The sequence below is a fragment of the Rhipicephalus microplus genome, unplaced genomic scaffold (genome assembly GCF_043290135.1).
Source record: "Rhipicephalus microplus isolate Deutch F79 unplaced genomic scaffold, USDA_Rmic scaffold_14, whole genome shotgun sequence".
NCBI lineage: Eukaryota > Metazoa > Arthropoda > Arachnida > Ixodida > Ixodidae > Rhipicephalus > Rhipicephalus microplus.
Window position 1 is genome coordinate 15,498,001 of NW_027464587.1, and position 23,625 is coordinate 15,521,625.

General features: G+C 46.0%; 2 protein-coding genes and 1 long non-coding RNA gene across 5 annotated transcripts in view; 2 read left to right on the plus strand and 1 right to left on the minus strand.

Moving 5' to 3' along the window:
* Positions 1-23,625, plus strand: part of yip2 (yippee interacting protein 2) — a 263,544-nt gene that overhangs the window by 63,223 nt on the left and 176,696 nt on the right. Inside the window, exon 1 of one of the 3 annotated variants that reach the window (XM_037431692.2) lies at positions 19,195-19,609. The exons of the other annotated variants lie outside the window; for them this stretch is intronic. Within the exon in view, the coding sequence (XP_037287589.1) occupies positions 19,591-19,609 (19 nt within the window). The 5' untranslated portion in view covers positions 19,195-19,590. Of the gene's footprint in view, positions 1-19,194; positions 19,610-23,625 lie in introns of those variants that run through there. 3 annotated transcript variants of the gene reach the window in all.
* LOC119181400 (uncharacterized) lies at positions 10-19,072 on the minus strand. Its single transcript, XR_005111202.2, has 3 exons — positions 18,765-19,072; positions 806-932; positions 10-427 (listed from the first exon to the last, which is right to left on the minus strand). It is a non-coding gene; the product is annotated as an uncharacterized LOC119181400 (long non-coding RNA).
* On the plus strand, positions 5,006-14,064 carry LOC142784466 (uncharacterized). The gene is made up of 2 exons (XM_075882844.1): positions 5,006-5,059; positions 11,334-14,064. The coding sequence occupies exons 1-2, from the start codon at positions 5,006-5,008 to the stop codon at positions 12,063-12,065; spliced, it is 786 nt and encodes a 261-aa protein (XP_075738959.1). The 3' UTR covers positions 12,066-14,064.

A 23,625-nucleotide genomic window follows, 5' to 3' on the forward strand; every position in this document is an offset into this window, starting at 1 on the left:
TGGAAAAACTTACGTTCGTCTTTCTTTTATTGTGCGTTACGTACGTACACGCTAACAAGTGCATACTTTAGAAACATTTATTTCGTCTTACATGTGTAGTTAGCCACTGTAATGTGCACAAAATACAAAAATATGCTGAGCAAGGAACGTTGGCGACGAACCTGCAGCCGACGGTAAATCGACGCTTATGTAAGGTCAGGCCATGGTAAACCCGCGTGCGGCACGCACTCGGGCTCGTCGGTCAACTCGGTCGGGCCTACGTTGTGTTGCAACATCGGCTGTCGTGAGGTCAATGCAATCTTCAAGACCGGCCTTACGTTGGTTGCCAAGGTTAGTCCAAGCACTTCGCAGTCAGTTACAGACCACTCGCCGACCTCTTGCCGAAGACAAATAGATGCTTGGGTCGGCGTTAGCGCTGCCACTTTTCCTGAAAAAAAAAACCGGCCCGTCAGCGGGGTGTCATGAAGTTGAGGTTGCGTGGAAAAATAAACAAAGTCCATGTTAAATCTTCGACATGCGATGACATTTATTTTATTCGCCTTCAACATCAACATAATATGTCCACTAACAAACAAACACAGCACTGAGTGAATCAATTAACCTCTGGTGGCAAGCGCACAAATATCATCAGTCTTAGAATGTTTGTACTCAAAACGAGCGTTAAAGTATTACGTATGCTGAACAAAATCTTTGCCCCCGAGGTTTTCAGCCAAACTAAAAAATTGTGTGCTGAATTTGTAGACATAACCTTTATTTCAGACAGAAACATGCAGAAAATGATGAACTTATAGCATTGTTCACTAACCGCCGCGCCTTGAACTATAGCGTGCCTTCCACTTCCTCGAACGGCCGTGCCTGGAACAGGCGTGCCAACAACGCCATTCCGGTCAACCGGGTCTCTCAACCCGCTCAGCCCGCCCTACGAGCGGCACCTGCAGCGAAAAATGTTCCCAAGTTGGATAAAGCCCCGAAAGAAGGCGTAACATCTCCGTTTTTGTGGAAGGGGGAGAGTGGATTATAAAGGAGAGGTAGAAACAGGGAGGTAATGGACACGAACGCGTGCACCTTTCAACCGCGGTGCTTGCGCTGGCGTACAGCCGCCGCACGCAAACAAAAATACGGCCAACTGTTCAAAAGTCTGTTTATCGGAATAGCCGAGTCTTCCGAGTAGAATTTCGACGTTTTCGTCATTTTTTTCTGAGCTGTTCAGTGCTCCTTTAAAAAGTATACAATGCATGCATAGCTACACATGCAATAATGAGCAGTGCACTTACAACGCATAAAACATGTCTCATTACATGTCTCCTTCCGAGACATGTAATGATATTATTTACAACTCTTTATTTTCTTCAAGAGTTAACTATTGCCATCTATTTTGGGCATCCACTAGTCAAGAAAACATACAAAAATTGTATTGTCTACGAAAAAGATTTCTACGTGCTGTAGAGGACGTGCCTTCACATTTTCACACCTACCCGTTGTTTGAAAAGTATAATGTAATGCCTTTTGAGAAGATGTACAACTTTAGATTGGCGAAAGCCTATAAACAAGAATTAAAGGGGAAACATGTATTCTTGACTGAACTTGCCAACCTTAAAAGAAATTGTCAGCCTTATAAAACGCGAAACTGCGAAATTTGGACTGTTAAAACTTGTAGAACAACATATGGGCGACATACGTTAGGAAACAGACTTCCGAGGCTACTAAATGCTTTATACGAATTTAAATTTCAGCAGGGAAAGCAACACTTTCAATGCAATACGTTCCTTTCTTGCAAATAATTACATTTACACTATATAATATCTCGCGCATGCCTATGAGTGTCAACTATAGAGAATATGTTGGTGTACGCTAGGCATGGCGATTTGTAACCACCTCATATTTTTCTGATATTTCTTTCGGTCGTGTATTGAATGATTTGTGCAATTATATATCTATAGTGTACTCTATGTAAATTACAAAGTTATGTTAATCTGTATGCATGTATTATGAAGGTAATCTATATGTACTGAGCTATTTAGTACATCCGTTGGTGTATATTTTTCTTTTGTGTATGGTTTGTACGCAAGACGTGGTTATTTGTAGTGGGCTCACATTTTCCTTCGGGTCCTGTACTAAGTGGTTTATCTGTTCAGTACATTTTCTTTATGTACTGAGAACACTTTTGTACTCTGGTGCCAAAACGGGGGCCGGCAGCTTCGTCAAGCTATCCTTGCGATGGCTTTTTCTGCCGGCCTCCGGCATTGTGTACTATGTGTGTGTACTATGTACATGATGTCAATAAAGTTCACTGTTCACTGTTCACTGTTCAAAAATATATAGAGAAATCATATGTGCTCGCCTTCTCCTATTCGCGGAACATGAATATGTACTTAGTATTTGACTTAGCGGATCGGATGAGCTTCTTGTGTGCTCTCGACATCTTTATAAATTCTTCACAGCTATACAAAATATTCTACCGTACACTAAGTTCTGCTTTAATCATTGACACGCTTAGCTGGTTTCTTTCATACGTCCACAAGTTTCCCATTACGCTGAAGATGCGTTTCACGAACGCATTGCTGCAGGGAATGGAGTACACATGCTCCATTAGCTTCTGCAAGAAGGGGCACTTAACCTATTTTAAAAACTTCAGCCACACCGAGCTTGATTTCTCGTCCTAATTTACAAGTCCAGGCAGAGCATCCTTCAAAAGACAAAGCTCTGAGTAGAGTTCGTCTCCTTCCGCTTGAAAATCATTGCCAAAAAGGTTGCTCGCATTTATTACCATTAATAAAGTGGGTTCACCTTTGCGCAGATCTAATGCGGCGAGCATCTTAAACAGAGTCCTCGATGTTGAACCACTTTTTGAGGTACGCAAGGGCCCTGTCATAGACATTCACAAAGTCCAGCTTTGCAACTTATCTACAAGGAAATATTTCAAGTCCCAGATTAGGCTTGACACCGAAGAATATATCATCCGTTCGATTGGTCAGCTGTTTCCTGAGCTTAGTCATTATAGCGTAAAGTTCTGTCAGCTCAAGGTGGCTCTTTCCGAGGGTGAGGATTGCTGAATGTAACATTGCAAGGAACGAGTGCATGAAGTATATGTAGCACTCCAGAAGCGTGACACTCTCTAAAAGTCCTTCGGCTTGGTGGCCTATAAATCTCCAGATTATTTTTTCGCACTCCTCCTTTCCTTGACTCAGAAAGTATGTCCAGTTCTTAATTAATCTGTCTAAGGCTGTAAACATGCTTAACCAGCGGACCGAAATATGACACAGAACTTCGCTATATTCCTGATCACAAAACTAAAAGAAAGTTTTCAATTCATCTGCACATTTCGAGCAAGAAGAAAATTCTTTGAGTAACTTTAGTACAAGAGTTTCAACGTCCAACTTTTAAAACTTGATTGCGTGCTTCTCAGTGTTACGCACAACATGGCAATTGCAATTGGTCTTCAACAAAATCAGCTGATCTTTCTGCATCTTTGGAAAACTGAGTTAAGTTTCGCATAATTCACAGAAGCATCATCCGCGCTATACGCTACAGCTCGCTCCAAAGAAAGGCCTACCTCCTTTGTTGCCTAAGTTCGCAGATGCCACCGTAGGTTCCGTCCGCCGGCTCACAAAAGTCGATGAAAGCATCAGTTATTTCGGCACCACTCGCATCGTAGAAACGCACTGCAATACGAAAAGGTTTTCCGTTTTCCTTGTTGGAAGCGTCAGTGTAGAGAGTGAATGGAAGGTTGCGGCCTGCTGGACGACGTTTTTTGACTATGCACTCCACCGCGGAAGGTACCAGTACATCTCTCACGAGTTGTTCCATCTTTGTTCTTCCGAGTCGCATTCTGGAAGCAATGTCTGAATCCGAGAAGACTTTCGGTGCCAACTTACTGCCACGGTTCATTGACAGGTAACTGTAGTTGTGCTTAATTCCTTGGAATATGGTGCCCAGTTCCGCAGCAGTCTAGTTATCTTCTGCGCTAGAAATGGCTAGAACAAAGAACGTTTGGCTGTAGCCGACTGTTTCGAGGCGAGGTTCTTCTGTTTATGTTTCTGCGTTGATGTATGATGCTTCACAGCGCTGATGCCATCAAATTTAACCGTAAATGTGCTTGCACATATGGCGCACATCGCGGCTGTGGCATCGTCTTCTACGGGCAGGAGCCAGCTCTTCTATTCGGGTGGAGATCTTCACTCTTTCCGGAACGTGCACTGACGTATTTTTCGCTTTTTCAAAGGCGGAGGATCGGTGCTCATGATGCAAGCAAAGGAAGCACGTAACTAACTACTGATATTTATTTCCGCTCCGTTTAAACGATTGGTGGGCTTGAAAGGTTCTTGCTTCGAGCTTTTATGGGTACGTGGTAAAACGTGGTTTTCTTCAGTCCTATCGGGAGCACGGCACAGTGTCGTGGAGAGGGTGAAAGAGGATTGAGGATGAGTGCAAGGCTTGCCATGACTTTTCGCAAGCCCTGGTAGGAGAGGGAGGGCGATGTCACCGTAGAGCAGTTGGTGTTTCCTGTTGCTGCTGAATTTGCCAGGATTTGAGGAGGAGCCACCGGCAAGGGTTTCTTTCTCTTGCCAGAATTATCGCGTCGTCGGGACGCATATGGTGGTCAATCCGCTCGCAGTGTTCTGCTACTGCGCTCCGTCCTCTATTCAACTGGCGGAGGTTATTCTTGTGCTGCCGCATTCTTTCGTGGAAGTTCTTGGCTTCTCCAATGTAGGAAATAGGGCAGTTGGCGCGATCCGGTACATGACGCCGTGAGTTTTTTCCGTAGGTGCACGATCTTTAGACCAAGGGATGAAGCTGCCGATGGTGATGGATTGTGTAGAGGGCACTGCCAGTGTTCCTTGTAGCATGGGGCCACAAGGAGGCACTGGTGTCTACTGAGTGTATATATGGGATTTAGAGAGAGGGAGTAAAGTTGTTTTGGTTTCCGCTTGCCAGCTGTCTGCCTCGTTTCTTGGCTCCCGGGCTGAACATGGTGTAAGAAGCGGGATCACGCCATTAACCCAACATGCCTAACGACGTGGTATCGACCCCCACCGAAGCCAAAGTTAACAACGTTCGGGTGGGCATATCTGGCCTGCATCCTCCAGCAAACTTCACTTTTTCTAACCATGAAAAATGGCCCACGTGGATTGCAACGTTCCAAGACTACGCCTTCGTGGCCGGCCTGCACAATACCATTGATGGGGCCTGAGTACGGACACTTCTTTACTGTATGGGATCGCAAACCAGATCCATTCCTTTGTCGTTTGGGTATAGGCACAGGAGACTCTTCGTTCACACCTGTCAAAAAAAACTTGTATTCGCACTTCGTGCTCCCTGTGAATGAGATATACAAAAGTCGCCGTTTTCACCGCCGCATTCAGCAGCCAGGCGAATCTGTAGATGACTTTTTCACGACGTTACGTAACCTGGTGAAGCGCTGCAGCTACAGCAGCTCGCTTGTCGAGGACGATCTTGTTCATGAAAGAGTTGTCGTGAGCATAAGTGACGAGAGACTGTCTGAACAATTTTGCCACTGCAAAAAACTTACCGCCGAAGAAGCGCTGTACCAATCCCGAATTCATGAAGACGCAGAGAAAGCTATTATCCCGCCAAAGATTGACTGCGCATAACGCCCTTGCTGGAATGCTGAACATCAATTTGGCTCGTTGAAATGATGCGTCCACCCCTTCATCCCGTTCTCGCTATCAGTCTGAACACTTGGCTGCGCTATCATGCCGCTTTTGTGGGCGTCAGCGACACCCTCGCAAAGACTGCCCGGCCCGAAAAATTGGTGTGTGTAACGAGCTGTATGGAGAGACAAAGCTCTAGACGAGACGCTCGTGTTTCTGTACGGAAACCTGCGATGACTCAATCGTCATCGGGCAGTAACGAGGCAGTTTATGCAATCACACAAAAAAATGAATTTTCAAAAGACACGAAATGTCTAATAATAAATGAAGTAAGGGAAAAAATATGACATGCTTGGAATACCGGTGTGATAGTTACAAGGGCATAAAAACAGAAAGAGTTCACCGGAGAGGAAGGTGGTGGTCAAGTCCCGGCGGCAAACTCAACGCTGGGAAGGAACGGCCGACGCTAGGGTAGCCTGGTAAGTCCAATGACGGCCGCGGCCGAGAACGCGGCTCACTGCGGAGGTCGTTGACCTGGAGCACGCATGGCGTTTGCCATGCCTATCTCGAACGCTGGCTGGCGCTTGCTGCTGTAGGTGCCGGACTCGCCTGGCGGAAACGTCCTGGCGACGTTTCGCCCACGCCAGGCCCGAACTGCAAGGACGGCTGGTATGGCCCCAGGTGGGAGCCCGCTGAGACCTCGAGTCCGCAACCCGACGGATCACTGCTCCCACGCCCTGGTTCTTCAACCTTGCTTGTTGTTGTTGTTGTTTCCCTGTGCAAATGGCTCGTACCCAAAGAAGGGGATCGGCCGATTATAAGGTGAATTTGCCCCTAAACTTTCAGCATTGCGTCATTCCTACAATTTTTTTTTTGTAACTTAATTTTGATTTGAAACACCGATGTCAAGTTTGCAGAAAAGAAAGAAGAAAAGTAGTGAGACAGCAATTTAGCAAGAAAATCGTTTAGTCGCAGTGATGTATTCTTGAACGGCGAATAAAACATCCCTGTGGCAGAAACCCAGTGTAGAGGCTCCAAATGAAAGAAGATCAGGTTGTGATAGTTGCAAGCCCAGTCTTTGAAGAGGTAGTGCTAGTATGCTTTGCCTGAATAAATCGAAACGGCGACAATGTAATAAAAAATGACTGATCGTTTCCTCTTGATTACAGTAAATGCACGTAGGGGAATTCAATATGCCTGATCTATGCAAGTAAAAATTGAGGGAGGTAACGCGGCAATGAAATTTCGTGATGACAACTTCCATCATCCTTGAATTAGTCAGTTCACTGCGCCAGGGAAATAACAAGTGTTTGTACTCTGGAGAAGTCGTCAGTGCAGGGTCAGATAAATTTTGCCTGATTTTAAGTGTGCGAAATCGCGCCATTGTAATGTATACTGTATGAGGGAAAATAGGAATAATTGGTGTCGAAAGGGATGCCTTCGCAAGAGAATCAGCTATTTCGTTTAACAACAAACCTTTGTGCCCTGGTGTCCAGATTAAATGAATACTTCGGAGATTACAGGGGATCAACGATTTAAAAAATTTCACTATAGGTGAGTGACCAGATGCGGACAGAGAAGAGCACACTGATAATGAATCAGTTATGATTGCTACGACTGGAATGGAAATATTTACCTTTCGCAAAGCTAACATTATTGCCATGAATTCAGCCAGAAAGACAGGAAGAAAATCCGGTAAGCGAAGTGAAAATGACCAATCAAGTACGGGGCAATATATTCCAACGCCTGATTTTTTATATGATTGAGATGCGTCCGTTGCTATAATGACATTTGTTGGCAGAGTACTTAAATGGTCCTGCAATAAACCATTTAAAATGCCTGTAGGTAATAGCTTAGCGTGAGTTGGAAAGATATCATGGTAAACAATTTCTGGAGAATTTTGTTGCTCAGTTAAAGAAATCAGATCACGAACGTGTACATTTAGGGGCTCAAGTAACGATTGAACAAATACTATTTGTGGTTTGGTAAATCTGGGCCAATGCACGGAGAAGAATAGGTCAGGATTGGAAATAAAAATAATTTGTTCAGGGTTAAACGGTGCTTCATATAGTCGTAAAAAGGTCTGCACAGTAAGGATGTTAAAGCGACATAATAAGGTTGGTATTCGTGCTTCAAGGTATAACACTGCATTTGCAGTATACTTTGGAAGTCCTAAGCAGAGCTTCTTCTTTCCAGCCACCTCTGCCTCACTCCTTCTTTTTCGCACCACCCCTCTACCCTGATTTTCCTGCGTCGTCTTCTTCGACTGTCTCTGTGGCGCGCACTTCAAACACAATTCTATCTTCCCGATCACGCACGGCCACTTCACTCATCACAGTGTGCCACCATTAAAGAAGGGTAGGGCATTTTGCCAAAGTTTGTATGAAGAACAGAAACGACCTGCTCGGATCTATCGAACTTCACAACGTGAATTCACGCCAAGTAAGGTACGCGGAAATACTTGTTGACGGGAACCCGGTCGAGTATAAGATAGACTCTGACGCAGAAGTGTCAGTGGTCTCGCTGTATTTCCCAGATCAACCGTGGGTGCTAGATTCCGTTGAAGGGGAAGTCTAGGCCCTGGTGAACAGACTCCTCAAGTTCTCAGTACCTTCAAAGCAACTTTACAGTGGCGCAACAAAGCCATAGTGCAAACATTTTGTGTGGTTGACCGTCAGCGTACACACCTACTTGGGCTGCTTGCAATTGAAGCCCTTGGGGTCGTTCAGTTCGCAGATTGTGCCAAGGGCGTTAATTCCCCTAAAGCAAAAGTTTCCCAGGGACTAGGAAATTTTCGGCAAGCTGAATACCGCATATGCCTCAAACCCGGCGTCCATCCATTTTCCTTGAGTGTCTCACGGTGGATTTCAATTCCTTTAAACGACGTTGTCAAGAGTGAGCTGGAGAAACTGGAGTCGCAGGATGTCATACGGAAGGTAGAGACGCCAACGAAGTGGTCCCGAAGTGGTCCGAAGTGGTCGTGCACAAGTCATCTGGTGACTACAGGATTTGTGTTGACCTGACGAAGGATAATGCAGTAATTGAAAGGGATCTCGTCATATTGCCAACGGTGGAGCAGATTCTTGGCCAATTTGATGGAGCACAGGTGTTCTCGAAGTTGCATGCACGGTCTAGCTTTCATCAGGTGAAGCTGAATGCAGACAGCCAAGAACTGACGACTTTTATCTCGCCATTTGGTCGGTACTGTTACAAGACACTCCCATTCGGTATTGTCACAGCACCTGAGTACTTCCAACGGTTAACGTCAAGAATTCTTAAGCGCTTGCCTGGAGTCGTGAATATGATTGACGACATTCTAATTTTCGGCAAAGATTGGCAGGAGCACGACGAGCGCCTGAATGCCGTCCTGACCCGCTTGGAAGAAGACGCTGTCACCCTCAACAAAAATAAGTGCGCGTTTCGAGTCACCTAAGTGAAGTTCCTGGGTGTAGTGTTTGGAGCAGACAGGATTTTACCAGACCCAGACAAGGTTAAGGCTGTCAAGGACCTGCCGCCACTGACCAACGTCAGTGGAGTACGATGGTTACTTCGTATGGCCAACCACATCGCCCGCTCCATACCTCATTTATCCGATGCCATAGAGCCCATTCGTTCCCTTTTGAACAAGAACAGCACCTTGACTTGGGTCCCAGTCAAGAAGTTGCCTTCTCACGACTGAAGTTGTTGCTGAGCTCCGACACGTGCATGACAAAATACGATTCCTGCTGCCACATAGTAGTATCCGCGGAGGCCAGTTCCTATGGCCTGGGTGTGGTACTCCTGCAAGACCAGCCTGAACGTAAACGACGGGCCGTTGCGTACGCTTCGAGAGTGCTCACTTCCACAGAAGTGCGCTATAGCCAGACGGAGAAGGAATGTCTCGCCATGACTTGGGCTGTATCACGATACGATCAGTGTTCTTTTTGGCCTCACCTTCGAAATAGAGACAAACCATCTTCCTTTGGTTACGCTTCTGGGTAACAAGAACCTAGAGCTCGTGTCACCTAGCATACAACGATTGCGGATAAAACCGATGCGCTATCAGTATGTGGGGAAATATGTGCCTGGGAAGTCCTTCTGCACGAAAGGAGGGCCCAACAAAACAAAAGTGTCTCTGCAGGTCACTCCGTTTTGAGAGGAAAGGGACAGGCTGAGTGTGCACGACAGCATCCTTCTGCTGGACCGACGACTTGTGATTCCATCAGCCTTGCACCTGGATATTTTTGCCCTATTACACAAAGGGCATCAGGAAGTGCGCCATTGCAAAGAACGGGGCAGTGAGACTGTTAGGTGACCTAACTGTAACATGCATGTGGATCACACGTTGTCGCATTGTGCTGTATGCGCCGAGACTAGAGTTCAGCACATCTAGCAGCTTCTCCGCCAGCCCTTCCCGAGAACTTGCAATCTGAAGCTCCGCAAGATCCCATGCAACCAGAAGTAACGCCACGGGAAACTGTGAAGCGGACTAGCAGTGGTCGTATAGTGAGGCTGCCCCGACGTTTGAACTTGTAAAGATCTTCCCCGTAAAATGTGAAAAGGAGGGATGTAAAGGGAAATGCCAGTGTAATTGTAGCATGTGGTCACAAGGAGTCATTTCTGTCCACCGAGTCTATGCGGCGAGACCAGAGTTCAGCACAACTAGCAGCTTCTCCGCCAACCCTTCCCGAGAACTTGCAATCTGAAGCTCCGTCGGTTCGGTGTGCTGAAGCACCAGCCGGTGCGCCATGGCCGTCGTGGGCTTGTGCGCTGGAGAGTTCGTGAAGGTCGTGCAACGTTGAGCAGGTCGGTTGGTGCAGAGGCAGTGTGCAACGAGAGGTTAGCTTTCCTTTATTTCTTTGTGTTTGTGAACACCATTATTATATTTTCTCTTTTATTCAATAACTTGCCTTGCGAGTACTGTAAGTGTGGGACACGGGCAACGTTGTAGTGACGTTGACCACGTGAACGGGCTAGGCGGCTGTTTTGAAGAAGGTCGGGGCGCCCGGTTAGTTGTTAAAGAGCTAGAGCCGAACACGAAGGGGACCTAGTGAGAGGCTACTAGCGAAATTTAACACGTATGTGTGCGGTGTAGGCGGCAGCTTCAAACAGTTGTTGAGGTAAAAGAGTTAACGGAGGTGGCTGGATTAGGGTTGAACGTAGGCCTGTCGGGCACTCGGTCAAATGGTTGGGTGGGCGATGGCTAAGGAGGCTAGGAAGACCACGAGTGAGAGTGAGCTGGTGCAGTGCGAAAAATGCAAGCGCTGGTGCTACTTAGATGAGACAGCATTCATGAGTTTGGCCGACGCGCCGAAGGCGAGCTTCGTGTGCAGACTGTGCGAGGCACTGAAGGCGGCCGTGCAGCGCATGGAGGCTAGCATCAAGGGGCTTCAGGGGGAGGTTAGGGCGGAACGGGAGCAGAGGATAGAACTCCAAAAAGAGCTCAGAGCGTCGCGTGAGCGGGAGGAGGCTACCGCCAGCCCATTAGAGCAAATGAAGGGCGGCCTTCGAAAAGAACGGGAAGGGCAGACCGAGCTAGAGCAGGGGGTAAAGGAGCTAATGGCGCTTTGCCCCGGCCCCGAGCGGGGTGAGACGGAAGGCGTGGGTAGCGGAGAAGGCGACAGGCGGGAAGGAAAAGGCGAGAAGGGAGGTCAGGGGCCCGCAGTGTCTGGCCACAGCACGGAGGCTCCGAGAACATACAGCTCGGTGGCGCAGCAGTTGTCAAGCAGGGCATAACCACAGGACAGACGGCAGAGAGAGAAACAGGTGAAGCAAACAGGGGCGCCATCACAAACAGGAAGCCAGCAATTGGAGCGTAGAAGGGTCCTAGTGGTGGGGGATTCTAACGTGACCAAGGTTAGAGATGGCGTCTTCAAGACAGTGAAGGAAGATGGGAGAGTCAGGGTGGAGGCACAGTCGGGGAAGAGCATGGTGGATGCACTGGCAAAAGCTCAGGAGGTTGTAGAAAACAGCATGGAGGGCGAAAATCTGGTCATTATTCATACTGGGCTAAATGATGTGTTGAAGGGCAAGGATCAGAACCTTCAGAGAAAGCTAGAGGATGAGATGCGTAAGCTCCGTAAAGCCTCTGGGAGTGTGCATGTGACCATATGCACAGTCCCAGAGGTCGGGGGGCAGCCTCGTGTGATTGGAAGGAGGGTAGTGGAGGCCAATTGTGTGATCAAAGGTTTGAGCCGGCAACTCGGATACAGCGTAATCGACGTTTACCAAGACGTGTACGAGCCCGGCGCTCGCCCCTTTGCACAGGATGGCATTCACTACAGTGGTGCGACGGGCAGGAGGGTCGGTAACAGAATGGGTCGCCAAGCCATAGCTTTTTTAGGGAGACGCCGAGCCCTGAGGCCAACAGTGGAGCCAAAGACGGACCTAAAGGGGCACAAATATTTAAGCCACACGAAGACCGCGAGAGAAGAAATCGACGTAAGCACAAGGGCCGAGCTAAATCAGACGTAGGCTATATTAACATGCAGGGTGGCAGGAATATGTTAAAGTGGGAAGAGATAGAAGAGCAGTTGAGGCAAGAGGAGCTGATAGTATATGGGGTTGTGAAGAGACATCTTCGGGACCTGGAGCAACCACCCTGCAATCCGGACTACGTATAGGAATGTTGCAATAGAACAGAAGGCAGCAAAAAGGGGAATGGAATTGGTGCATTTATACGTAAGAGCATGGGTCGGCAAAGAGTCAAGCAAGGATGCAAGGAACATTTATGGCTAAAATGGAAAGTGGCAGGGCAAATGACACTACTTGGTTTTGTGTACTTGTGGACGGGAGCAAAGGCCAGAGAAGAAAGCCAGGCAATGGTATAGTGTACATCAAATGACATTCAGGAGTTAGGAGGAGAGTGCGAGATAATTATACTAGGAGATATGAATGCATACATAGCAGATATAGATGGGTATACTGACTCAACAGGCAAAATGATCATGGATATGTGTGAAAGGCATGATTTGATCATTTGCAACAGTACCGAGAAGTGTGAAGGGCAAATAACATGGGAGGAAGGAAGGCTGCAGTCAACGATAGATTACGCATTGATGTCACATGGGATGTATGATAAGCTCAGGGGAATGCACATAGATGAAGGTGGCTCCAGAAGTCTGGGTAGTGATCACAAACGCATCAAGCTAAGTTTTGGAAGTGCAGCGAAAGTGGGAAGGAGACAAGATGAGCAACTACAGGGAAAAAATTTTCATTCAGAAAGGCAAAAATAAATTGCTACTAAACAAATTGAGAAAGCATTCACTGAGGATAATAAAAATGTGTGGACATACACAAATCTGATTAGACTGTTTGGGCTAGAGCTTGCTCAGGCACGTGACAAGTCACCTCGGAAAAGAAGACACAAGCCCAAGAGTTGGTGGAATGAGGAAGTTAAGAGAGCCATAGCAAAACGTCAGGAAGCCTCTAGGAAACACAGACATGCTAAGCAACGGGGTGAACCGACAGATGATGTAGAAAGAAAGTGGGAAATATTTCTAAGCTCTAGAAGGGCAGCATCCCTCCTGATTAATGAAAAGATTAGAAGAAAGGGGGCTCAGTGGCTTGGAGAAGTACATAAAAAGTACAGAAAGGCAGCTGCGAAATTTTGGAACCATCTCAACTCCCTAAGAAATGAAACAAACCTAGAGCAGAGGTTTATAACTACAGCTCAAGGTGCTAGGCTAGAATGAGACGAAGATGTTGAATATATAAGAACAGGGGTGACAGAAAATTTTCAACAAAGTGCATTATGCACCACAATAGACAGGGATGGATCAAGTGGCGCAATGGCTCCATTTTCACAACGAGAGTGGGAAAGGGCTGAGAAGATGGTTCCAAGTAGTACATCAACAGGCCCACGTGGCATTCCAATTATGCTGATAAAGACATTGGGTTCGAAGTCTAAACAGACTTTGAGAAATGCAGCCAGAAGAACATTATTCGATAGGGAATTCCCTGATGGATGGAAACTTAGCAGGATGAGCATGATCTATAAAGGAAAGGGGGACAAAGATGACATAAACAACTTCCGTCCTATAACAGTGACATCAGTGGTCTAGAGGCTGGCGATGCAGATTATAAAGGAAAGACTGCAGGCATGGATAGAGTATGAGGGGGTGCTGGGGCAACTAAAGAATGGGTTTCGGAAACACAGGAGGTTGGAAGAGACAATCTGTTCTCACTGACGCAGTTCATCGAAATCGCAGAAAAGGAACTCAGGCCCCTGCGGCTAGCATTTTTGGATATCAAGGGAGCGTATGATAGCGTGGTTGAAGAGGATTTGTGGGGAATACTAGACACACTGGGTGTGCAAGATGGAGTCACTAATCTTTTAAAGGAAATCTATAAAAGTAACAAGGTAGTTATAAAGTGGGAAAAACAGGTATCCAAGCCCACAGAGGTGAAACGGAGACTTAGGTAGGGGTGTCCCCTGTCACCCTTGTTATTCATGATGTACCTACAAGGATTAGAGGCCAAATTAGAGGGAAGTGTACTTGGCTTCAACCTCTTTTTAGTCAAACAAGGAAAACTCATTGATCAGGCACTACCAGCATTAATTTACGCAGATGATATAGTGCTAACGGCCGAAAACAAGGAAGATTTGCAGAAATTGATGGACATCTGCGGTAATGAGGGAGATAGGTTAGATTTTAGGTTCAGTAAAAAAATCAACAGTTATGATTTTTTATTATAACGAAGGTAGTGATCGAGCTTTGAATACAGGAGGTCACGCTAGAGATAACAGATAAATACAAATATCTGGGCGTATGGATAAGCAATGGGCCCGAGTACCTAAGGTAACACGAAATATACGTGACGACTATAGGTAACAGGAATGCAGCAGTGATGAAAAATAGGACACTGTGGAATTACAATAGGTATGACGTTGTGAAAGGAATATGGAAAGTGGTCATGGTTCTTGGGCTGACGTTCGGCAATGAGGTCTTGTGCATGAGACCAGAAGTTCAAGCAAGATTAGAAATTAAGCAATGTAGAATTGGTAGGCTTGATTTAGGAGCTCACGGGAATACACCAAATCAGGGAGTACAAGGTGATATGGGATGGACATCATTTGAGGGCAGGGAAGCTAGCAGCAAGATAAAATTTGAGAAGCGATTGAGAGAAATGGGGGAGGAGCGTTGGGCTAGGAAGGTTTTCAGCTACTTTCACATGAAGAATGTCGATACAAAATGCAGGAAGCGAACCAGTAAGTTGACTGGTAAGTACTTAGAAAACAGCAGGTGGCCAAACCAAAAAGAACTATCGGTTAGGAAGAAAGTGAAGGAAACGGAGACTGACATGTGGAGAATGGGCATGATAAAGAAGTCCGCACTAGAGATCTATCGAACTTTTAAGCAGGAAATTGCCAAGAAAAGAATCTATGATAACACTCGGGGTAGTTCTCTACTGCTTGAGGCCAGGACGCGAGTATTGCGAACCAAGACATATCGGGCCAAATAAGAAGAGGTAGATACAGCATGCAGTGCGTGTGGAGAGGAAGAAGAAACTGCCGAATACTTGATAATGTTCTGTAAAGGGTTTCACCCTATAGTTCAGGATGATGGCGCAGAGTTTTTCAAAGCACCGGGGTTTAGGAACAGGGAGGGATAAATAGACTTTAAGCGGGTAGACTTAACTAGAAGGAGGTCATCTGATTGGTGGCTAAAGTCAAGGCACGAGTGAAAATTAAACCATTCACTGCAAAGTACGAATCTTCAACCTCACTATTTAAAGGGAAAAAAAATATAAATCTAATGGTTAGTTAACTAAGTATTACGGCTAGGTGGCAGTAGCCGCTGCCCAATCTAAAGGGTACAGCTACATTCATCCATCCATCCAACCATCCATAACGGTCTTCGTACTTGGCCTTTAAAATCGGCAATTTTGGCGTTTGCTTCTAATTTCAGAGGATGCTTTGTATTAAAAAAAGTTGTTTGTTGAATGACTGTGTCACTTACGTAGGGTTGAATATATGATTACGTTTACGCCTTTTTAAAAAAAATACGTTATTTTTGTTGCATATAAGCTCCGAAAACGAAAAAATCTATTTGTAGACACCCCTACTTGAGTGGCGCCATCACCATAGTTCCGACGACCGCCACTTCCCAAGTGAACGCTGATAATCCGGCAGGCACGAGAAATCTAGGAGGCGTTGGTACTGTTGCACTGACTTGCAGAGATTGGTGGACATCTGCGGTAATGAGGGAGATAGGTTAGATTTCATATTCAGTAAAAAAAATCAGCACTCATTATTTTTAATGATAACGAAGCTAGTGTGCTTAGAATACAGGAGGTCACGCTAGAGATAACAGATAAATACAAATATCTGGGCGTATGGATAAGCAGTGGGACGGAGTACCTAAGGGAACGCTAAATATACGTGACGACTAAAGGTAACAGGAATGGAGCACTAATGAAAAATAGGGCACTGTGGAATTAGAATAGGTGTGACGTTGTGAAAGGAATATGGAAAGTGGTCATGGTTCTTGGGCTGACGTTCGGCAATGCGGTCTTGTGCATGAGATCAGAAGTTTAAGCAAGATTAAAAATTAAGCAACTTGGAATAGGTAAGCTTGCTTTAGGAGTTACGGGAATGCACTAAATCAGGGACAACAAGGTGATACGGGATGGACATCACTTGAGGGCAGGGAAGCTAGCAGCGAAATAAAATTTGAGAACCGATTGAGAGAAATGGGGGAGAAGTGTTGAGCTACAGTTCTTTTAGTTCACTGAAGTGGAGCTAGGAAGGTTTTCAGCTACTTGTACATAAAGAATGTCGATACAAAATGGAGGAAGCGAACCAGGAAATTGACTGGTAAATACTTAGAAAACCGCAGGTGGCCAAACCAAAAAGAACTATCGGTTAAGAAGAAAGTGAAGGAAACGGAGACGGACATGTGGAGATTGGGCATGATTAAGAAGTCCGCACTAGAGATCTATCGAACTTTTAAGCAGGAAATTGCCAAAGAAAGGATCTATGATTATACTCGGGGTAGTTCTCTACTGTTTGAGGCCAGGACGGGAGTATTGCGAACCAAGACATATCGGGCCAAATACGAAGGTGTAGACCAAGGAGGATACATAAAACTTGCTGGAGTGGAAGCCGCCTATGCGCCGCTACGGGAGAGAGTGAAGCCGCGCCGAGCGTGCTGCGGCCATGTTGCCAGTGGCAGAAAAGAGCCGAGTCAGGAATCGCTGCCTACCGCTGATCCCAGGAGCCATGCTCTCTTGTTCCTGCCGACGGCCTGCTGCTCGCGCTGAAGCGGACCGGACATCCCTCCTTACACACCAAACACTATTTCTCCAATCCTCTTTCATCCCCCTCCACCCCACCCCAAAGGCACTGTGCCGTGTCACCTGTAGGCAGACAGAAATTAGGTGCCTTCTTCCTTTTCCTCATGAACCACTAACAACAACAAGAGCCGAGCGCTGCAAATTTATGCTTCATCGCGCTGCGGGTGAAGTGACTCATGTTTTTATAAAGCAACGAAAACAAGTAATTCTGGTTGTAAATGTTTATTGCGACTTGTACGCGGCCAAGTGGCATGTAGAGAACTCAATTAAAGTGCGCATGCATCAAATAGCGGTGCCTAAAGCAAACACATCATCGAAAACATAGGTGCCCTACTGGTGGTTGAAAATTATTGCCCTTGTCAAAAGTGGTCCCACCTTACTTTTGACCGATTCTCGGTTTTTTTTTTTCTTCGTCAAGTGCTGTATCCTTACTTTTACGTATTGTTCGGCGATTTGCCTGCACAAACTGTAAACCTAATTATCAAGCGTATCAAAGCCTAGGACGTGCTGCTCTAGTTTATGGAACCAGTTTTTCTCGGAGGAAGCTCGTAGAACTTTCAGGATGAGGTGTTTTCCTCTTGACTTCACCGTTGTGATGGAATCGCATTCAGCCGGTAGCCGCCTCAGTCCTTGACTTCTTTACAGAGGCTAATGACATCTCGCGACAGTGAAACAAGAACACCTTGCCTTTTACATTTAAATAAAGGTGTCAGCTCATCTGAGTGCATGGCTGCTATGCACTCTTCACAGGCAGTTGCAGTTCGACCTTTCGAAAAATGAAGCCTTCTATGTGTGGCACAACGGAACCGACATAAGCAGAAAAGCTTTCGGGCTAGTCAATGCGATGCGTATTGTCGTGGTCATCGGGCTGCATGACTGGGGCCTTGCGCATGTCATTGAGATTGCTTCTTGGATCTACCATGGCTGCAGGAGTGATTGCATTCAATACAGAGAGAACATCTTGGGAGCAGTGTCCAGAACTTGAAGACATGACTTCCGTCTGAACTAATAGACACTTGTATGCAGCCATAAACTGTGAAGCTGTTGGGTTGTTGTTATGGCCGCCTCGTCCACGTATTGATTCAAAGAAGTTTTCGGCATAGTCTAGACTGAGTTTGTGTGTCAGTAAGTATTTCAGCTGACCCTGGCTGACAAGTCTGTCAAACATTATTTCCGTGCTTGCCATGCGTATCCAAAAACCAATGAATCCGTTTTTGTTTTTTTTTTCAGTCCTTCTGTCACTGCCGGATCTCTCAGCCCGTTTATGTACGCTCGAGTCTCCGCAAAAAACGACTTCCAGAATGTTTCGTTCCCCTGCCGAAGGGGCGCTTTGTACGACCTTGCCAGCGGGTTCCTGGAGTTTAAGATGTCAAACAAGCGATCAAAAATTTTAATAAACGTAGATCTTGTGCTAGCACCCTTGAATTGCGGCAGCTGTAACTTTTGTTCGCAGAAGTCCAAAGCGTCGGCAACTGAGGCACTCGATCAGTTGTACAGCATATCATAACTTCATTTTCTTGCTTTTCCCATTGGACGTGGACTTTCGTAAGCTTGTTTCCGAGCCACAACCCTTCTTCACGTTGAAGTGCCTTCAATGCCACTTCATAACCCCATTTCACATGCTTCCCTTCAATGTCAAAGAGGTGGTCAAAGCACTCTGGCGCGAAGTTCACATAGTGAAGTAATCTCAGTCTTTCACATTCTACTTCTCACGGCGAACGGCCCACTCCCAGAGGCTCCGCGTTACGGGATCTTCAGGAAACCTGTAAAACAAATCCGGACTGTTATGTTTTGCACGCTTAGATCGCGTCAGCTATAGCTCCCTTTAGTAACGAGCGCGGAATGGCTATGTTGAAGACGTTTTCATGTACTTACAGGTGGAATGTGAGGCCACAACCTTTTTTCAATTTGTTGGCACATCCGTAAACGACGCAAGAGGCAACCATTGTAAACCATTTGTCTTTACATGCCGACAAGGTGAAACAAGAACGGACGAAATCAGCAGCTCGCGATGGCGCTGAGCACGTTTTTTGCCACTGGCAAGATGGCGGCGGCTGGCTTCATTCGCACAGCGCCCCTTCCACTCTAGCAAGTTTTATGTATCCTCCTTGGTGTAGACACAGTATGCAGTGCGTGTGGAGAGGAGGAAGAAACTGCTGAACACTTGATAATGTTCTGTAAAGGGTTTCACCCTATAGTTCAGGGTGATGGCGTACATTTTTTCAAAGCACTGAGGTTTAGGGACAGGGAGGGCAAAATAGACTATAACAGGGTAGACCTAACTAGAAGGAGGTCATCTGATTGGCGGCTAAAGTCAAAGCACGAGTGAAAGTTAAACCCTTCACTGCAAAGTACGAATTCTCAACCTCACTATTTAAAGGAAAAAAAAGATAAATCTAATGGTTAGTTCACTAAGTATAACGGCTAGGTAGCGTTAGCCGCCGCCCGATCTATAGGGTGCAGCCACATCCATCCATCCATCCATCGACTGTAGCACCGTGGGCTGTAGCGACCACGGGGTAGCGACTGTAGCCACAGAACACCTACCAGCTGAAGAAGTGTATAGGTGTCCTGGGCTTCAGTCACAGAACACCTTCAGTAGGTGCCGCTTGCCGCTCATCGAACGACCCAGCCCACCAAGACAACTCAGCCCGGCGCTGACATCGAATGTTCTACGGGCGAAAAACATTGCCGCGAAGGGATGACATCGCTACTTAGAGGTAAAATTGAGAGCTTTTTCTAGTCAATGTGTGTTAGTGACTCCGTCCCGGATGCAAAGCGATAAGATACGTCGAGAGGTAGCGGTGGGCACTCGAGAACGCCGCAGTGCTTGCGCGAAGACATCGCGAGCTCTTCTTCGTGCTTCCAGGTGTAGAAGAATGTTCGTTGATTAGAATGCCGTGTTATTAGGCTGTGCGTGGCACGCTCCCTGTAGCGTCGGGAAGAGAGCTAAACATTGTTTACTTCTCCAATTTTCTCTGAAAGTACGTGTCAAGTCACTTGCAGTCCAAAAGTGGGCCAAGAGAGACTGGATAGCGAGGCGGTAGTTAACTCTTAATGTACGTGGTAACCAACCCATAGCATTAATGTGGCACCTAACAAAGAAATATAACAACTATGCGGCATTTTTCTGGGCGTACCACCCAGAAAGGCGTCGAGGGTCGTTTTCTTGTCCTAATCAGACAGCTTTTCCTCATCTGCGTATATTCTGATTGTATGCACGCTGTCTGCTGAATATTAGAAATGTCTATACCATTTGACCATTTTTTAATGTGGGCAAAGCTCGGCAATGTGAAGCTGCCACAAGCATATAGGAACATATGAACGATTCCTTTATACGTAGTGCTGAAATGCTCTGTGCTCCTGGTCTCTCTTTTCAGCTGAGCCTCTGACCCGCAGGTCGTGGGATTAAATCCCGGCTGCGGCGGCTGCATTTCCGATGGAGGCAAGAATGTTGTAGGCCCGTGTGCTCAGAATAGGGTGCACGTGAAAAAACCCCAGGTGGTCGAAATTTCTGGAGCCCTCCACTACGGCCTCTCATATGGTAGTTTTGGGACGTTAAACCCCGCATATCAATCAATATCAGCTGAGCCTCGACGAGGGCTGACATCTTTTTAAGTGCTGCACTCTCACGAATGAGGCAATACAATGAATGTAAAATGCTGCTCAGGGGACCGCATGAATACAGCATTTAACAATGTGCTGTGCGGTAGGCTACCCAGGTAATGCCCTGTCTTGTCCCCCCCCCCCCCCCCCCCCCCCCCGGTTTTCCATCGCATTGTAAACTTGCAACTGGCAGTGGCCACATCACTCTCACTAGCTTTAGCCCGGTCAGCCTACCCCTAATGTTTCTTGTACTGTGGTAGATGAAGGAAGTGCTTAACAGTGCAAACGACAGGGGGGGGGATAGAAGAGGGGAGAACAGAGTGCGGAACAACAAAAGTTTATTGCAAGCCAACTGCAATATATAGCAAAACAGAATCTGCGCAAAACCACGCAACATAAGCAGAATTGCACATACATGCACCATACGGCATACCTTATCAAGAACCGGACCCAGATAACTAATTTAACAGCCATGAACAAAAATTGAGGGTATGCTAACACACGAAGTACCAAGTTGTTGAATACGGGAGGCTTTGCTAATCTCGCGCTTTCACTGTTTGGCCAATGTAACAGAGCCCACAAGTAAACAATATCTTGTATACAATAGCTAAAACACATTCAACATAGCGCGTAGCGAGTTTCTTAGTGCATGCTTCTTTAAGTCCTTCGCTGTTCACCCTGCAGCATAGCCCTGCGAGCTTGTCGCATGATCAGAGCAGAACTCTTACACCTATTATGCCAGCCACCTTCATTGGCTATGAGAAACCTCGTGTACGTAGGGAATAACAGCCGTGCTAGAATGAGGCCTGTTGAGTTGGTTCTTGCTTTGTTTCTTATCAGGTACTCTTAGTGACGCTAGGAAAGTCTCAGCGATGGAAGTTAGCAGAGGATTAGAAAAGCCTGCTTGTTGAAGGCCGTGAACTTAAAGCGAAAAACTGCGTTTTATCCGGTGGTGACAAGAGCGAGTTAGAGCTGCCTGGCTGATAGTACTTACAAAAAAAAAACTTCATAACGTCAAACTATAGGTGCGTGCAAGCCCTCGTAAGTGAGCGCCTTCAGCACTATAATTTGTCTCCTACCTTGCAAGTCGCATGTGAGCCGTTGAGGTGAATCTGAAAGATATAAATGCATGAGTGTGCAAAATTATGTAAAATGAATTCTGTAAATGAAGTCATAGGTTTAATGTGCACTGGAAATCCTTTTACTAGCATTTCAGCAGTGTGGAGGTGTTATAACAAAGCATTGTAAAAGGGCTTTTGTCAGTGTGATCACTTGTTCCTGAGGGTTGTTTTTCCTTCAGAAATGAACATAGGCTCTGCTAGCAAGGCTGTGAAAGGCATAAAAAAGACTAAATATAACTTTCAGTGCACAAGGAGACCTCCGTGTAGCATTTCCTAAGCACACTTTCTCCACCACTGCAATGCGACTGGTGTGTGGACAATAAAGCTGCGAGAGGGGTGAATAAAAAACAAAACAATAGAACTCCTACTCCTAAAAAACGGGTCACATTTACTAGACAGACCTCCCTTCCCACTTCGATGCAGCTGAGTCGTGGTAGACAAGGCTACAAGAGAGATGAAAAAGTGAGTGAATACAACTACTGCTGCCAGAAAATCTCCACAGATTTGATAAATGTGCTATCCTTGCTACTTTGATGCAGCTGTGGTGTCAGTGGAAAAGATGTAAGAAGAATGAAAAAGACTAAATATAGGTGCTGGGTCATAGAAAATTTAGTAAACAGACTCTCCGTACCACTTTGATGCAGCTGAAGCATGGATGACAAGGCTGTAAGAGGGATGGAAAAAAAGATAGAACTACTTCTAAAAATACCAGGTCACATTTAAGACCTCCCTTACCAGTTTGATGCAGCTGAGACATGGACGACAAGGCTATGAGAAAGATGAAAGAGAATGTAACTCGTACTTTAAAAAATCTAGGTAGTGTTTAAGAAAGACCTCTCGAACTGCTTTGATACAGCTGAGGTGTAGACAACAAGGCTGTGAGAGGGAAAAAAAAAGCAACTGAATATAGCCTCTGTGGCTAAAAATTCCACAGAATTTGATAAACAAACTGCTCTCACCACTTTGATAAAGCTATGATGTCGGTAACAGTCGTGAAAAGAACGGAAAGGACTAAATATAAGTCCGGGTGTATGAAAAAGGCCACACAACATTTAGTAAAGAGATTCTCCTTACCACTTTGATGCTGCTGAGATGTAGTCAAGCCTGTGAGAGAGATGAAAAAGTGAATGAATATAACTTTTGCTGCTCAAAAATCGCTGAATTTACTAGGCGACCCTCTTTGCCACTTCGATGCAGCTGGGGCGTAAACAACAGGGCTGTGAGAATGATGAAAAAACGGTAAGTATATAAAATCTGGTGCATAAAGATGTCTGCTTAGCATAATGATTGATATGTGGGGTTTAACGCCCCAAAACCACCATATGATTATGAGAGATGCATGTCTGCTTAGCATATGCTGAACAGACAGTCCTTACCACTTTGATGCGGCTGAGGCGCAGAGGACAAGGCTGTAGGAGGGGAGAAAAGAAAAGACTAAATATGATTTCTGGTGTGCAAAGTCAGCACAGTATTTGGTAAACAGACTGTTCATACCACTTTGATATGACTGAGGCATAGACGACAAGGCTGTAGGAGGGGAGAAAAACAGACAAAATATAATTTCTGGTGTCCAAAGAAGTCGGCACAGTAGTTGGTAAACAGACTGTTTGTGCCACTTCGATGCAGCTGATGCATAGACGACAAGGCTGTAGGAGGGGAGAAAAGAAAAGACTAAATATAATTTCTGGTGTCCAAAGACGTCAGCACAGTATTTAGTAAACAGACTGTTCTTATCACTTCGATGCAGCTGAGGCATAGACGACAAGACTATAGGAGGCGATAAAAGAAAAGACTAAATATAATTTCTGGTGAGCAAAGAAGTCAGCACAGTATTTGGTAAACAGACTGTCCATACCACTTTGATGTGGCTGAGGCATAGACGACAAGGCTGTAGGAGGGGGAAAAGAAAAGACTAAAGATGATTTCTGGGGTGCAAAGAAGTCGGCACTGTATTTGTTAAACAGACTGTCCATACTACTTTGATGTGGCTGAGGCGCAGACGACAAGGC